Source organism: Babylonia areolata, chromosome 24 (assembly GCF_041734735.1).
Source record: "Babylonia areolata isolate BAREFJ2019XMU chromosome 24, ASM4173473v1, whole genome shotgun sequence".
In the NCBI taxonomy this organism is placed as follows: domain Eukaryota; kingdom Metazoa; phylum Mollusca; class Gastropoda; order Neogastropoda; family Buccinidae; genus Babylonia; species Babylonia areolata.
The window spans coordinates 42056896-42071905 of NC_134899.1; the positions used below are offsets into that span (position 1 = coordinate 42056896).

General features: G+C 41.7%; 1 protein-coding gene across 1 annotated transcript; it reads left to right on the forward strand.

The window, feature by feature from the left end:
* Nucleotides 1–573: 573 nt before the first annotated feature.
* Nucleotides 574–14303, forward strand: LOC143298972 (replication factor C subunit 3-like). The gene is made up of 8 exons (XM_076612027.1): nt 574–745; nt 1249–1454; nt 2389–2486; nt 3880–4061; nt 5822–5958; nt 7833–7931; nt 9233–9302; nt 11447–14303. Exons 1-8 carry the CDS (start codon nt 659–661, stop codon nt 11633–11635), a joined length of 1068 nt encoding a protein of 355 aa, XP_076468142.1. The 5' UTR covers nt 574–658; the 3' UTR covers nt 11636–14303.
* Nucleotides 14304–15010: the final 707 nt, after the last annotated feature.

Here is a 15010-nt window from a genome sequence, read left to right on the forward strand (position 1 = left end):
GATATTTTGGCCTTTTTACACTGAGATGCCTTTTCCCCAGTGGAACCTTTTGTGTATGAAAATGGTTTTTAAAAGCCTGTGGACACAAAGGAGACTGTGTAGAATGGATGGTACCAGGGAAAAAAAACAACAGCAACAACAACAAAAAACAACTCACAATAGCTTTATTTTTATTGTTCCTTGTGATCAGTGGTCGGTCACCATTCCTAATAACAGATGTTGAAACAGAATGCGTTTATCAAAATATTGATATAAGAAACAAACCAAGCAGCCAAAAAACAACAACAATAAACAAAAACAAAACAAAACAAACAAAAAAAAAAAAAAGGTTTTTTTTTTAGGGGGAGGATGAATGCATGTGCGTGTGTGTGTGCGTGTGTGTGTGTGTGTGTGTGTGTGTGTGTGTGTGTATACATGTGCGTGAACGTGAAAATGATGGTGCGACAGAGTAGGCTAACTGATGACAAATCTAAGCCTCTCATTTACTGCTGATCTGATTGGTATGCTTTCGACTTCAGTCGTCCAGAGTGTGCTCGCTTGATTGCAGTGCTATGACGAGTTCCTCCCCTTGAACATTCTCCGCGGGAAGATCGAGGTTGTCAAGCAGACGAAGAAACTTCTGGGATTTCCTTTTGTTGCGAATAATTATAGAGCAAGCATGAGTTTGTGGGTTGATAAATATCGTCCTACAACATTAGGAAAGCTTGATTTTCACAAGGAGCAGGCGTCGCATTTAAAGAAGCTGGTAAGATCGCATTCCGGCTCACTTTCTGTTTCTCTGTCTCTTTCCACGATAAATATTTTTCTGTTTGTCAGTTTACCCCATTTTACTGTCTTATCCTGTCTGGTTGATAGTATTTTTGCATTTGCATATGTCATTTTGCATGTATCATATCCAGGAATTTCTAAATGCAAAGTGTGTGTGTGTGTCCAACGGTGTACTCTTGAAATAAAAGTACATAATTTATATAATAATATACAAGTACATTAACATGTATATTAAGTGTGTTCGTATGCGTGTTTGTGTGTGTTGTGCGTGTGTTTTGCTTTCAAAGTTTTGAACAAAACAATACCCTCGGATGTTGCATTTTAGTCATACCCTATAGTGGCTAGCAAATCATTTTGCTTGCCAGTGTTGCTAAGAAAAAAACAAACAGAGAGGTCTAAGTATTTTACAGGTAAATTCAAAGAGTACAAGAGTGAAGTCTCATGAAATAAAACTGTCTAGTATTTTGTGTGTGGATTCAGGTTCATGGAGGAGATTTCCCTCACCTGCTGGTGTATGGCCCCTCTGGTGCTGGCAAAAAGACAAGGGTGATGTGCATCCTTAGGGAGCTGTACGGGTCCGGAGTGGAAAAACTGCGCATCGAGCACAACAACTTCACCACGCCATCCAACAAAAAACTGGAGATTGTGTCCATCTCCAGCAACTATCACATAGAGGTCAACCCCAGGTAAAGCTATGTTGAGAATAAGATGCTTGGGTCTTGTTTGTATATACACTATAGATGTAATGATTTCTGATTGATCAGTCACTTAAAAAAAAAAAAATAAAAAAAAAAGTTAAAAAGAAAAAAAAGGTACAGTTGCTGTTTGTTGGTGTCAGACTTAAAAATCACTTTTATATATATGAAAATACATTGTCATAAAGTACAGGACATCTGTTTAGCGTATACTGGAATGATTGCCAGAAAGCTGTCTTTAAAAAAAAAAAATTTTATATGTATTTCTAACTCGATAAATCTTCCTGTTAAAATTGATGGAAAGGAACAGTGAAAAAACAACAACAACAAAATATGATGATGAAACTTCGGAAAGTTTCACTTAAATTGTTTAAAAAAAAAAAAAAAAATTTAGCGTTATGCTTGGTGAGGGAGAAGAGCTTTTGTGTGATCAGTGCACAGGGGAAAAAACATGTTCTTCATGATCATCCATTGTCTGTATACTGATGTAGTGCTGGGCCTGTGTACATTTGTTTGTGCTTTCATATCTGTGAGACTGCATATTTTGTATGCATGTATGTGTGTGTGTATGTCTGTGTGTAATTACATTTATTTGCTTATTTATTTATCTATTATTATTGCTTTTTTCCCCTACATTGCATCTTATTTCTTTATCTATTTGCTTATACTTATTCTATTTTAGTTTTAGATTTATTTATTTATTCAAAATCATTCATTAATATGATGACTCATCCATTTATTTGTTTATGTATCCCATTCCTTTTTTTTTTTCTCCTCAAGGCCTGATTAAGCCCGTTGAGTTACACTGCTGGTCAGGCATCTGCTTAGCAGATGTGATGTAGCGTAAATGGATCTGTTTAAACACTGTGACACCTCCTTGAGTGAACTGAACTGAACTGAACTGTCCATTGTCTGTGGATTTCAGTGATGTTGGCATCCAGGACCGAGTGGTGATTCAGGAGCTGATAAAGAATGTGGCTCAAGTCAATCAGCTGGACTCCAGTTCTCAGAAGGATTTTAAAGGTATGGTGCTGGTCTGTCCTTAGGCAAGAGAGAATGTATAATGTGTGTGTTTGGGCGTGTCTGTGGGGGGAAGGGGTGAATGATTTATTAATGTTTTGTATCTTGTGTCCAGTTTATCCTTTTTGATAAATACATGTGTGTTTTTTTTCTTTGCTTGCTTGTTTTCAGGATTAGGGGTAAATGTTCATAATTATAACAATGATGACAAAGAGGTGAAAGAGTTGAACTTTAGAAATGCCAGTTGTTTTTTATATAATTTTTTCTGTGTTTGGGTGGACTTCTTCAGTGTCAGTGCACAGATGCTGGTAGTATAAACTAAAGATTGTTGGTGTTCCACTGAAGGCAATGTCAGCACTGTTCTTCACCAAAGAATTGTTGGGAGGCAGGTGGCAGAATGGTTAAGATGCTCGTCTGCCAATACAGAGTCTGTGAGGGCTTGAGTTTGAATCCAGTTCTTACCCATTCTCCCGAGTTTGACTGGAAAATCGAAATGAGTGTCTAGTCATTCAGATGAGACAATAAACGGAGTTCCTGTGTGCAGCACACATTTGGTGCACTGAAAAAAGAACCGAGAGTGTTGTCCTCTGGCAAAATTCTATGGAAGAAATCCACCCTGATAAGTACACAAATATATGCATGCACTCAAAGCCTGACAGTGCGTTATGTTATGCTGCTGGTCAGGCCTAGCAGATGGTGCGTAGTGTGTCTATGGATTTGTCCGAATGCATTGATGCCTCCTTGAGAAAACTGAAGCCGAAAGAATTGTTGGTGGATGATTGTGCCTTTGATATTGTTGCATGTTTGGTGAAGTGGGTCTCTGCTGTGGCTGGAAGAAGGATGTGGCTTCACAGTTTTACAGAACCTCCCCTGCCCTCCATATCACCCCCAGTCTGTATTTTTTTTTCTCTCAAAGTGTCTGCTTGTGTACTGAGGTGGGGGTGCAAGAATAGGGACTGTGTACAGTTCTGACTGACTCAGTTTTGTTTGTTGATTTTAAATTGGTAGATATTGGTTATATTAGTGCAGTCAAGAGAACGTAGCACTCTTGATGCTCGTTGCCACGGGTTCTTTTTCAGTGCTCGAAGTATGTGCTGCACATGGGACCTTGGTTTATCGTCTCATCCTAAAGACTAGATGCTGCATTTGATTTTTCAGTCAAACTTGGGAGAAAGGTTGAGAGTGGGATTCGAACCAACACCCTCACGGACTCTCCGTATTGGCAGCTGAGCGTCTAAACCATTCTGCCACCTTTCTCCCCTCAGCATCACTGTTCCTTTATTCAGAAAACACATACACATTTCTCTTTCATCAGAAAACACATACACGTCTCTCTTTCATCAGAAAACACATACACGTCTCTCATCAGGCAATAAGTACATGGTCTCTCTTTCAGTGGTGGTGTTGACGGAGGTGGACCGCCTGTCACGCGACGCGCAACACGCCTTGCGACGCACCATGGAGAAGTACACGGCCACGTGTCGCCTCATCCTGGTGTGTAACTCCACCAGCAAAGTCATCCCCGCCATCCGCAGTCGCTGCCTGGGTGTGCGTGTGGCCGCCCCCTCTGAGGATGAGGTGTGTGTGAACAAGGGGGGTGTTCCATGTTTGTTTATTTGTTTCGGTGCTCTTGTATGTATATGGGGTGTTTTTTGTTTGTCTGCTTTGGTGGGTTTTTTTTATACGAGGTGTTTCTCTGTTTGATTTTTGTTATGTATTTTGTTATATATTACTCTTTTGTCACAACAGATTTCTCGGTGTGAAATTGAGGCTGCTTGTTTTTTGTTATGTATTTTATTGTATTTCTCTTTTGTCACAACAGATTTATCTGTGTGAAATTGAGGCTGCTTGTTTTTAGTTATGTATTTTATAAAAAAGATTTATTTTTTCACAACAGAATTCTCTGGGTGAAATTCAGGCTGCTCTCTCTCTCTGAGGAGAGTGTATTGCTTCACTGTAGCCCCACTTTTTTGACTCACTTGTGTAAACAAAGTGAGTCTATGTTTTAACCCGGTGTTCGGTTGTCTGTGTGTGTGTGTGTGTGTCCGTGTCTCTGTGTGTCTGTGGTAAACTTTAACATTGACATTTTCTCTGCAAATACTTTGTCAGTTGACACCAAATTTGGCATAAAAATAGGAAAAATTCAGTTCTTTCCAGTCATCTTGCTTAAAACAATATTGCACCTCTGGGATGGGCACAAAAAAATAAAAAAGAAGCCTAATTATATGCAAACTGCATTTACTGTTATATTTATATTTTTTGTATTCTCTAAACTTGGCACTTTGACCTCTTATTCTGACACAACAACAAGAGGAGTCATTATTATCATTTTTTTGTTCAAACAGGAACTTCTTTTGCTAAGCATGGAATTTTTATTTATTTTGCAAACGTTTTGGTGCATATAGTAAAAAAGGGAAATTACTCTGTAAGTAATGCTAGGGGACTTAATTTATCACAAATGAGTCTTGAAGGCCTTGCCTCTCTTGTTTCTTTTTTTTTTTTCTCTGACTGCAGGTGTATTTGTTTTCTTATTAATGTGGATTTTTCCTGCAGAATTTTGCTGAGGACAACCCTTTTGTTTCTGTGGGTTCTTTTACGTGCGCTGAGTGCATGGACACGTTGGACTTAAGTTTATTGTCTTATCCGAATGACTAGCATCCAGACCATCACTCAAGGTCAACTGAAGGGAGAGAAATTACGGGAGAGTGTGGGATTCTTATCAATATGCTTAGATTCTCTTGCCCCTCCTAGGCAGACGCGTTAGCACTTGGCCAACACTCCACTCCACATACACCTTTGTTTAGTTGGTGTTGTTTATATTGTCTCTATGCAGATTATGCAGATGCTGACCTGTTGCTTCCCGTGCAGATGTTGATCTGTTGCTGCCTTTGCAGATTGTGCACATGTTGCTGTCTTTGTAGATTGTGCAGATGCTGTTCCGTTGCTGCTGTTGCAGTTTGCAGATGTTGATCTGTTGTTTCCCTTGCAGATTGTGCAGATGTTGATCTGCTGCTGTCTTTGCAGGTTGTGCATATTTTGATCTGTTGCTGTCTTTGCAGATGTTGGTCTGTTCGTGTCTTGGCAGATGTTGATCTGTTGCTGTCTTTGCAGATTGTGCAGATGTTGATCTGTCGCTGCCTTTGCAGATTGGGCAGATGTTGATTCTGTTGCTGTTTATGCTGATTGTGCAGATGTTGATCTGTTGCTGTCTTTGCAGATTGTGCAGATCTTTTGCTTTGCAGATCTGTTGCTGTCAGCAGATTGTGCAGATCTGTTGTTGTCTTTGCAGATTTGTTGCTGTTTATGCAGATTGTGCAGATCTGTTGCTGTCTTTGCAGATTGTGCAGATCTTGCAGGCGGTGTGCAAGAAGGAAGGGCTGAACCTGCCGGGGGACCTGGCCAGGCGGATCGCAGACAAGAGCCGTGGCAACCTTCGCCGTGCCATCCTCATGTGTGAAGCCTGCAAAGTGCAACAGTACGTCTGTCTTCTTTGTTTTGGAGGGGAGGGGGGTGAGGGTGGGGGGGCAAGGGGGTGGGGGTGGCACCATTTCTGTGGCATTCTGTTTTGTTGCTGTGGGTACTTTTACGTGTGGTTAGTGCATGTTACACACTGGACTTCAGTTTATTGTCTCATCTGATTGACTGGCATTCAGACCACCACTCAAGGTCTACTGAAGGGACAGAAAATACAGGCGAGTGTTACATTCCAGTCAGTGTGCCCCATGATCTGCACCATTTCTGTAGCATTACTCCTTCACTGCTTATTCCAGGTGCCCCACACTCTGGTTCATCTATCGCAGTGTGAGCATCAGCAGTTTGCAGGGTATTGTCAATTGTTAGGTCATCAAGAGGCCACACACTAGAGGAGACTTTGCACCCCTGCACTGCTGCTGAGTCACTTTGGTGGTGTTCAGCTGTGCCTGTTTCTGTTCTGACTTAATAAACTTAGGGCACCACCTTACAATGCCCCGTACTGATGACAGGAGTCACTTCAACATAGAGCCAGACTGAGCGTCAGTGTTTGTATGCTGGTGTTACCAGCTGTCTGCATATCTGAGTTTTGTCTTTTTTCTTCTTCGTCTGCGTTTGTGGGCAGCAACTTTCACGTGCGCGCATATGTATGGTTTGGCTTTTATGTTCCCGACTGTTTTTACCTCACCTTTGTAGGCAGCCATACTCTGTTTTTGGAGGTGTGCATGCTGAGTGTGTTCTTGTTTCCATAACTCACTTAGTGTTGATATGGATTACATGATCTTTAATGTGAGTATATGATCCTCTGCATGCATATACACACAAAGGGGGTTCAGGTTCCAGCAGGAAAATGTTCCTAAAAAATTGTTTGTAGAAAGAGAACGAGGGGTTGGTATCTGTGCTTGGTGTGTGGATAGGACGCAATGCAAAGTTAGTGGAATAGCACCTGTGCAGAATTTCACACAGACTGGTTCTTTTACACTGCCTTTTTAGAACTTTTGAGCCATTCTAATCAGTGTTCTTTCACTTCTTTATGATGTTGTTTAGCACTTAGCAGTTGTTGGTAAATAATTAGTTCTGATTTTTTTGTTGTACTGCATGTGAGTCTTTGAAATCATAATATAAGGTTTAGGTTTATTTATTTACAGTCTGTTCATCTACGATGATGATACAAGACTGAATGATGATATAGATTTTCCTAATCTGACAGCTCTTTTGTGTTCTCTCTGTGTACCCTTGTCTGTCAGTCTGTATCTAATCTCTTTTCTCGCTTTCTCCTCCCGCCCCCCCCCTTTTTTTCCCCCTCCAACATAACATGGCATGTTCACACTGTCAGTCAGTGTCTGTTCCCTTTGACAGCTGTGGCCAACTTTCCAGCATGATAGGAAACTTGCCCCCTTGACTGAATCATGTGACCCTGAGCGTTGGTTCTAAAGTATTTGGTACTGGGGATTTTCGTGGTGTTTTTTTTTTTTCACACAGAAATTTGGTGGCAAAAGAATTAAGAAAGAAGAAAAGTGTGCTTGCTATTTCTGATAGAATATGTGATTGGTGTTTGAGGTATAAGGTGCGCTTGGTGTTTTTGGTAAGAGTGTGCTTGGTGTATCAGGTAAAAGGTGTGATTGGTGTTTCAGGTGAAAGGTGTGCTAACACCTAAAAGGTGTACTTGGTGTTTCAGGTAAAAGGTGTGCTTGGTGTTTCAGGTAAAAGGTGTGCTTGGTGTTTCAGGTAAAAGGCGTGCTTGGTGTTTCAGGAAAAAGGAGTGTTTGGTGTTTCTGGTAAAAGGCGTGCTTGGTGTTTCAGGTAAAAGGCGTGCTTGGTGTTTCAGGTAAAAGGCGTGCTTGGTGTTTCAGGTAAAAGGCGTGCTTGGTGTTTCAGGTACCCGTTCAGTGCGGACCAGGAGGTGTCGGAGCCAGACTGGGAGGTGTTCCTGCGTGATACAGCCACCATGATCGTGCAGGAGCAGTCCCCACACAGGTCAGTGCAGCCTTTGATAGTGCATGTCCACTTCTCCTATCAGGTCCACTTCACCTAACAGGTCCACTTCACCTCACTTCACATATCAGGTCCACTTCACCTAGCAGGCCCACTTCACCTACCAGGTCCACTTCACCTATTTGTCCACTTCATCTATCAGGTCCACTTGACCTAAACAGGTCCACTTGACCTAGCAGGTCCACTTCACCTATCAGGTCCGCTTCACCTATCAGGTCAGTACAGCCTGTAATAGTGCAGGTCCACTTCACCTAATAGCCTGTGACTGCAGGTCCTTTCGACCTAACAGGTCCACTTCATTTATCCGGTCCACTTCACTTCACTTATCAGATCAGTGCAGCCTGTGGCCTTGAAGGTCCACTTCACCTAACAGGTCCACTTCACCTATCAGGTCAGTACAGTCTGTGGCCTTGAAGGTCCACTTCACCTAACAGGTCCACTTCACCTATCAGGTCAGTACAGCCTGTGACCTTGAAGGTCCACTTCTCCTAGCAGGTCCACTTCACCTATCAGGTCAGTACAGCCTGTGGCCTTGAAGGTCCACTTCACCTAACAGGTCCACTTCACCTAAGGGGTCAGTGCAGCCTGTGGCCTTGAAGGTCCACTTCACCTAACAGGTTCACTTCACCTGACACATCCATTTCACCTAACAGGTGAGTACAGCCTGTGACCTTGCAGGTCCATTTCACCTAACAGGTCCACCTCACCTGACAGGCCAGTACAGCCTGTAACCATGCAAGTTCACCACACCTACAGAGACTGAACTCTGAGCGCTTTACAAACACGGAGTCATTTGCACAACAGGATGGCTGTCTGCCTGGGTAGATCCGACTGACAGCTGCCTTTTAAAGCGCATCGTTTGTTTCCAGTGTCTTTCAGTTAGGCACACAGATACACAAGTTGGTTGGTTGTGTTCTGTTGAAAGGCATGATACACCAGTTTGGGGTGTGTTGATGGCTGAAAGTGATGGATCAAAATCTTGTATCTCAAGTAAATAATTTTGTGTGTGTGTGTGTGTGTGCATGTGTGATGTGTGTGTGGTGTTTGTTTGTGTGTGACGTGTGCGTGTGCGTGTGTGTGTGGTGTTTGTTGTGAGTGTGTGTGCATGTGTGTGGAGTGTTTTTGTAATGTTTGTTTGTGTGGTGCTTATTGTGTGTGTGTGGTGTTTGTGTGTGGTGTATATTGTGTGTTGTGTGTGTGGTGTTTGTTGTGTGTGTGTTGTGTGTGTGGTGTTTGTTGTGTGTGTGTGTGTGTGTTAATGAATGTTTGTGTTGGGTCAACAGACTGTTGGAAGCCAGAGGCAGGCTGTACGAACTGCTGAGTCACTGTATCCCAGCTGACGTCATTATGAAGGTGAGACACACTTACTGCAGTGCTGAGACCATTGAACTGACACTGGTAGAACAACTTGGTTGTGTGTTTGTGTGTGTGTGTGTGGTGTATGTGTGCGTGTGGTGTTTGTGTGTGTGAGTGGTGTTTGTGTGTGTGTGTGTTTGTGGTGTGTGTGTACGCGCGGGCGTGTGTGTGTGAGTGGTGTTTGTGTGTGTGTTAGTGTGTTTTGTGTGTGTGTGGTGTTTGTGTGTGTAACAGTGTATTTGCTTGTGGTGTTTGTGAGTGTGTGTGTGCATGCACATGTTGTTTTCTTTTTAATGTATTTCATTTTAATCCCAGCATCTCCAACTTGACAATTTAATGGGTTTGGAAATGTGTTGCTGTATTTTTATATTCGGGTATTTGTTTGCTTGTGTGATTGTATAGGGTGTTTAAGTCGACAGAGCTTCTATGATGTTTTGATATCATGTTTGTTTTTAACTGGATGATGTTGGGCGCTTTGAGCAGCATTTATACTGGTAATTGTGCATTATAAAAGTTACGCTTTGATAGTCTTCTTATTATTAGTAGTATTATCCCATGTGGAGTGATGGCCTAGAGGTAACGCGTCCGCCTAGGAAGCGAGAGAATCTGAACGCTCTGGTTCGAATCATGGTTCAACCGCCGATATTTTCTACCCCTCCACTAGACCTTGAATGGTGGTCTGGACGCTAGTCATTCGGATGAGACGATAAACCGAGGTCCCGTGTGCTAGCATGCACTTAGCGCATGTAAAAGAACCCACGACAACAAAAGGGTTGTTCCTGGCAAAATTCTGTAGAAAAATCCACTTCTATAGGAAAAACAAATAAAACTGCATGCAGGAAAAAACACACAAAAAAAAGGGTGGCGCTGTAGTGTAGCAACGCGCTCTCCCTGTGGAGAGCAGCCCAAATTTCACTCAGAGAAATCTGTTGTGATAAAAAGAAATACAAATACAAAATACAAATACAGATGTTAAAAAATCATATAAAAAAGGAGCGGATGCCAGATTGACACATAATCCAAATTTCTGTCATGTTTTGAGAGCCTGCCTCAGTTTGAATAAAAGTAAAAAAAAAAATAAAAAATAAAAAAAAGAATTGAAAAATAAATGAAAAGATAATGCAAACACAGGGATGATGTTGAGGGTGATGACGATGGTCTTCTCCTTGTTCGTTCATGGGCTGCAACTCCCATGTTCACTCGTGTGTACAAAAGTGGGCTTTAATGTGTATGACCGTATTTACCCCACCATGTAGGCAACCATAGTCTTTTTTTGGGGAGGGGGTGTGCATGCTGGGTATGTTCTTGTTTCCATAACCCACCGAACGCTGACATGGATTGCAGGATCTTTAATGTGCGTATTTGGTCTTAAGCTTACGTATGCACACGAAGGGGGTTCAGGTACAAGCAGGTCTGCACATACACGTGTTGAAAAATTTCAACCTGAATGGGCGCAATAGCCGAGTGGTTAAAACTTTGGACTTTCAATCTGAGGGTCCTGGGTTCAAATCTCGGTAATGGCACCTGGTGGGTAAAAGGTGGAGATTTTTCCGATATCCCCGGTCAACATATGTACAGACTTGCTTGTGCCTGAACCCCCTTTGTGTGTATTCACAAGCAGAAAATCAAATATGCATGTTAAAGATCCTGTAATCCATGTCAGCATTTGATGGGTTATGGAAACAAGAACATACCCAGCATGCACACCCCAGAAAATGGAGTATGGCTGCCTACATGGCAGGGTAAGAACGGTCATACATGTAAAATCCCTATCGTATACATACGAGTGAATGTGGGAGTTGCAGCCCACGAATGAAGAAAAATAAATGATGATGTTAAGGGTGATGATGATGGTCTATAAAATATAATACAAACACAGTGATAATGATGACGATGATGATGACAATGGTCTATAAAAGATAATACAAGCACAGTGATGATGTTTAGGTTGATGACGATGGTCTATAGAATATAATAAAAACACTGATAATGATGAGGATGGTGTTGACGATGGTCTATAAAAGATACTACAAACACAGTGATGAGGATGGTGAGGATGATGACGACAATGGTCTATAAAAGATAATACAAACACAGCGATGATGTTTAGGGTGATGACAATGGTCTATATATGTCCGCAGGGTCTTCTACAGGAGCTGTTGATGAACTGTGACGGAGAGTTGAAGACGGAGGTGGTGCAGAGCGCTGCACATTACGAACATCGCCTGCAGAGTGGCCAGAAGGCCATCTACCATCTGGAGGCCTTTGTCGCTCGCTTCATGGCCATCTACAAACGGTTCCTGGAAGAGGGCATTGCAGACCTCTTCTGATAATAGTGTGGGGTGTTGTGAGAGTTGTGTAATGTCCTCAGAGAATTGTCAGATTATACTTGCAGATGCTTCTTGGCCATCTCAGTGTTGCAGACCTGTTCTGATCGTAGCGTGGAGTGTACAGAGTTGTGTAATGTCATTAGAGAATTGCCAGATTATACTTGCAGATCTTTTACGATCATAGCTTGGACTGTAGAGTTTTTGCTGTCATTAGAGCATTGTCAGATTATACTTGCAGATCTGTTATGATCATTACTATGAATGTAGAGTTATTGACATGATTTTACAGTTAGGCCATCAACAGAGTGAAAGCTGTATTATCAATGGATTTTCCATTGCAATGGGAAATCATTTACAGCTTAGTATTTTGTGGAGGACTATGACTCTCAAACTAGGAGGCAAGACTGCACTGGCTCTTAGTGCTGCAGTCTTGGGGGCTAGTTGACCTTTAGGAACCATCCCAACGCCGATTGTCCTAAAACCCTCTTGGCCGAGAGTGTGGGTATGTAACTTGGGCAAGACACTCTCCACTATAATCAGGTTCTATACCAAATAGTCAGGACAGCAGTTGCCTCCTCTGCTGTTCTGATAGTCATAGTCTGACACGACTATCACATATATATATATATATATTGAGTTGTTGCTGTTGTTAGAGAATAGACTGCTGGAGAGTTCCACGGCCATCTTTGATCCTGCGCCTGCGCTTCAAATTGTTACTAGAAATCATGAGCATTAATTTATTTAATTTATTATTATTTTCTCAAGGCCTGACTAAGAGCATTGGGTCATGCTGCTGGTCAGGCATCTGCTTGGCAGATGTGGTTGTGGTGTAGCGTATATGGATTTGTCTGATCGCAGTGACGCCTCCTTGAGCTACTGATACTCATACTGATACATGAGCAATGCCAAAGGTGATCGACACAGGCAAAAGCAGCAAGCAGGTCCTGTCCCCCATTTTTTCAGTTGATAGCCTCCATAGCTACAACCAAACTCTGTACGATGAAGTGCCATCGTACGCACAATCAAAAAACAAACAAAGGAGCAAAAATTCGAAGGAAAAAAAAGAAGCCTGCTGCTTCGCACGTTCTGTCTCTCTCAGTCGCCTTTGTTGCTTGCAGTTTCGGAGAGCCAATCAAGTTTTAGAGCACAGATCATATAAGTCATGTAAGCCTTTATAATTTATGTAAACACGGAACTTTCCAGTGGTCTATTGTCAGTTTCTCCAGCTCTCTCTGCAGCTTGTGCAGTTTGTCTCCCGGCTGTTCTGTTAGCTGTACTTGTGACAGTTTCAAGAGCAAACTCTACATGGAACATACATGCCTGCTGTTCCAGAATAGCTGTATTTGTTAGAGGTACATGGGACTGTTTATTTCTTCTTACTGCTAGTAATGAAACAACTTCATCCTCTTATCCTGTAAAAAAAACCCAACATACCACTTGTAATGAATCATGTCTGCTGACTTGTCATTGCTCAGCTGGTGATTCTTTTCATTAAACGTCTCTTTAGATGGGGAGGGCAAGCAGAATAGCCAAGTGATTTAAGTGTTGGACTTTCATTCTGAGGGTCCTGGGTTCGAATCACAGTAACGGCGCCTGGTGGGTAAAGGGTGGAGATTTTTCCGATCTCCCAGGTCAGCATATATGCAGACCTGCTAGTGCCTGAACCCCCTTCGTGTGTATACACACGCAGAAGATCAAATACGCACGTTAAAGATCCTGTAACCCATGTCAGTGTCCGGTGGGTTATGAAGACATGAAAATACCCAGCATGCATGAACCACGACAGAGTCATAGGCAAGTCGATGCTGGTCGTGTAACGGAAAGAAGAAGAAGAAATTTTTGGGGGGATGGGCAAGTAGATTGTTTTATCTATTTGAATCTATGTGACTTTGGTTGGGGAAGGTTCAGTCATTGGAAGGAGAGGATTGGGCCCCACCTCCCTGTGTTGAGACCTAGACACAGTTGATATGAATTCACTGCTGTGATGGCCGTAAAAGGCTGTGGGACCATTTTATCCCCAAGACAACTAAAAGTTACCAAGGATTTTCTAGCTTTGCACAGCCACAATGCCTATTAGTCTTCCACAGTCCCAGTGTCAGCAGTCCACAGGTAGCTATCAATGCTAGGTCTCCATAAAGCCACATTCTCTTTGGACAAACTTGAAAAAAAATAATGACAAATAATCCGCAACACAATTGGAGACGCAGGGAAATCTGTGCCAGAGCTAAATCAAGGAAACTTGACATGATGGACAATGGTTACACTCCATCCTTATTATCTGTTTCCTTGTTAGAAACAAAGAGTGCAGTCAGTCTGTTCAACTTGAACAACAACACTTTTCCATGGACAGGTCTCCTCCCAGTGGTAAAGTCTTGTTGTGAGTCAGATTGCTGCTTATCTGTTCACTGGTGGTTCATAGAATCTCATTGAGAAAACCAAATTAAAAACAAAAAAAAACACCAACAAAAAAACAACCGAAAACAGGGAGAGAAGAACAAAGTTCTTTTAGAAAAATGTAAGGCAGACAGATTGTCATTAATTGACTTAAGTGTAGCCACCCTACCCCTATTTCACACACATCTCAATAAAAAATAAATTAACCAACTTAAGTGCAACCACCCATCCCTATTTCACACACATCTCAATAAAAAAAAAAAAAAAAAAAAAAGTGTTGAATCCAGACCTGGATTACTGAAAAAAAGGAGAGAAAAAGTGTTGCCAGTTTAGTGATAGACTTCCATCTCTGTGTGTGTGCATGGAGTGTGTGTTTGTATGTTGTGTGTGTATGTGTGCATGCAGGTTGCATATGTGTCATGGGCGTTGGTTACACAGTGGAATATTCTGTGTCATTGGGATGTGTGTTCGTTTGCATGTGAATGTGAATATGAATGTGTATTTTGCACCTTCATTATTTTTACCAAGTGCAAATATCTCAAGTCATTGAAAACTAACTGTGCTGTATTCTTGTGCTGAAGATGGATTGCAGACACTTGAATAGAGAAATAAATACATGATAAATAGTAATATTGTTACTATAAATAAGAATAATTTGAAAGTGTAAGTCAACAAATATTGAAGTAAATAAAACCAACAACAAATAAATATTGAATGAATGAATTGTTTGCTGTGTCAGACTGTCTTCTATCCCTCTCCCTTTCTCTTGTACTGTCGTCTGATGTGCTTGTTGCGTTATCATACAGTGTGATGTATTTGTATTTCTTTGTATTTGTATTTCTCTTTTTATCACAACAGATTTCTCTGTGTGAAATTTGGGCTGCTGTCCCCAGGGAGAGCGCATCACTACACTACAGCGCTACCCATTTAAAAATTTTTTTCCTGCGTGCAGTTATATTTTTTTCTTATCGAAGTGGATTT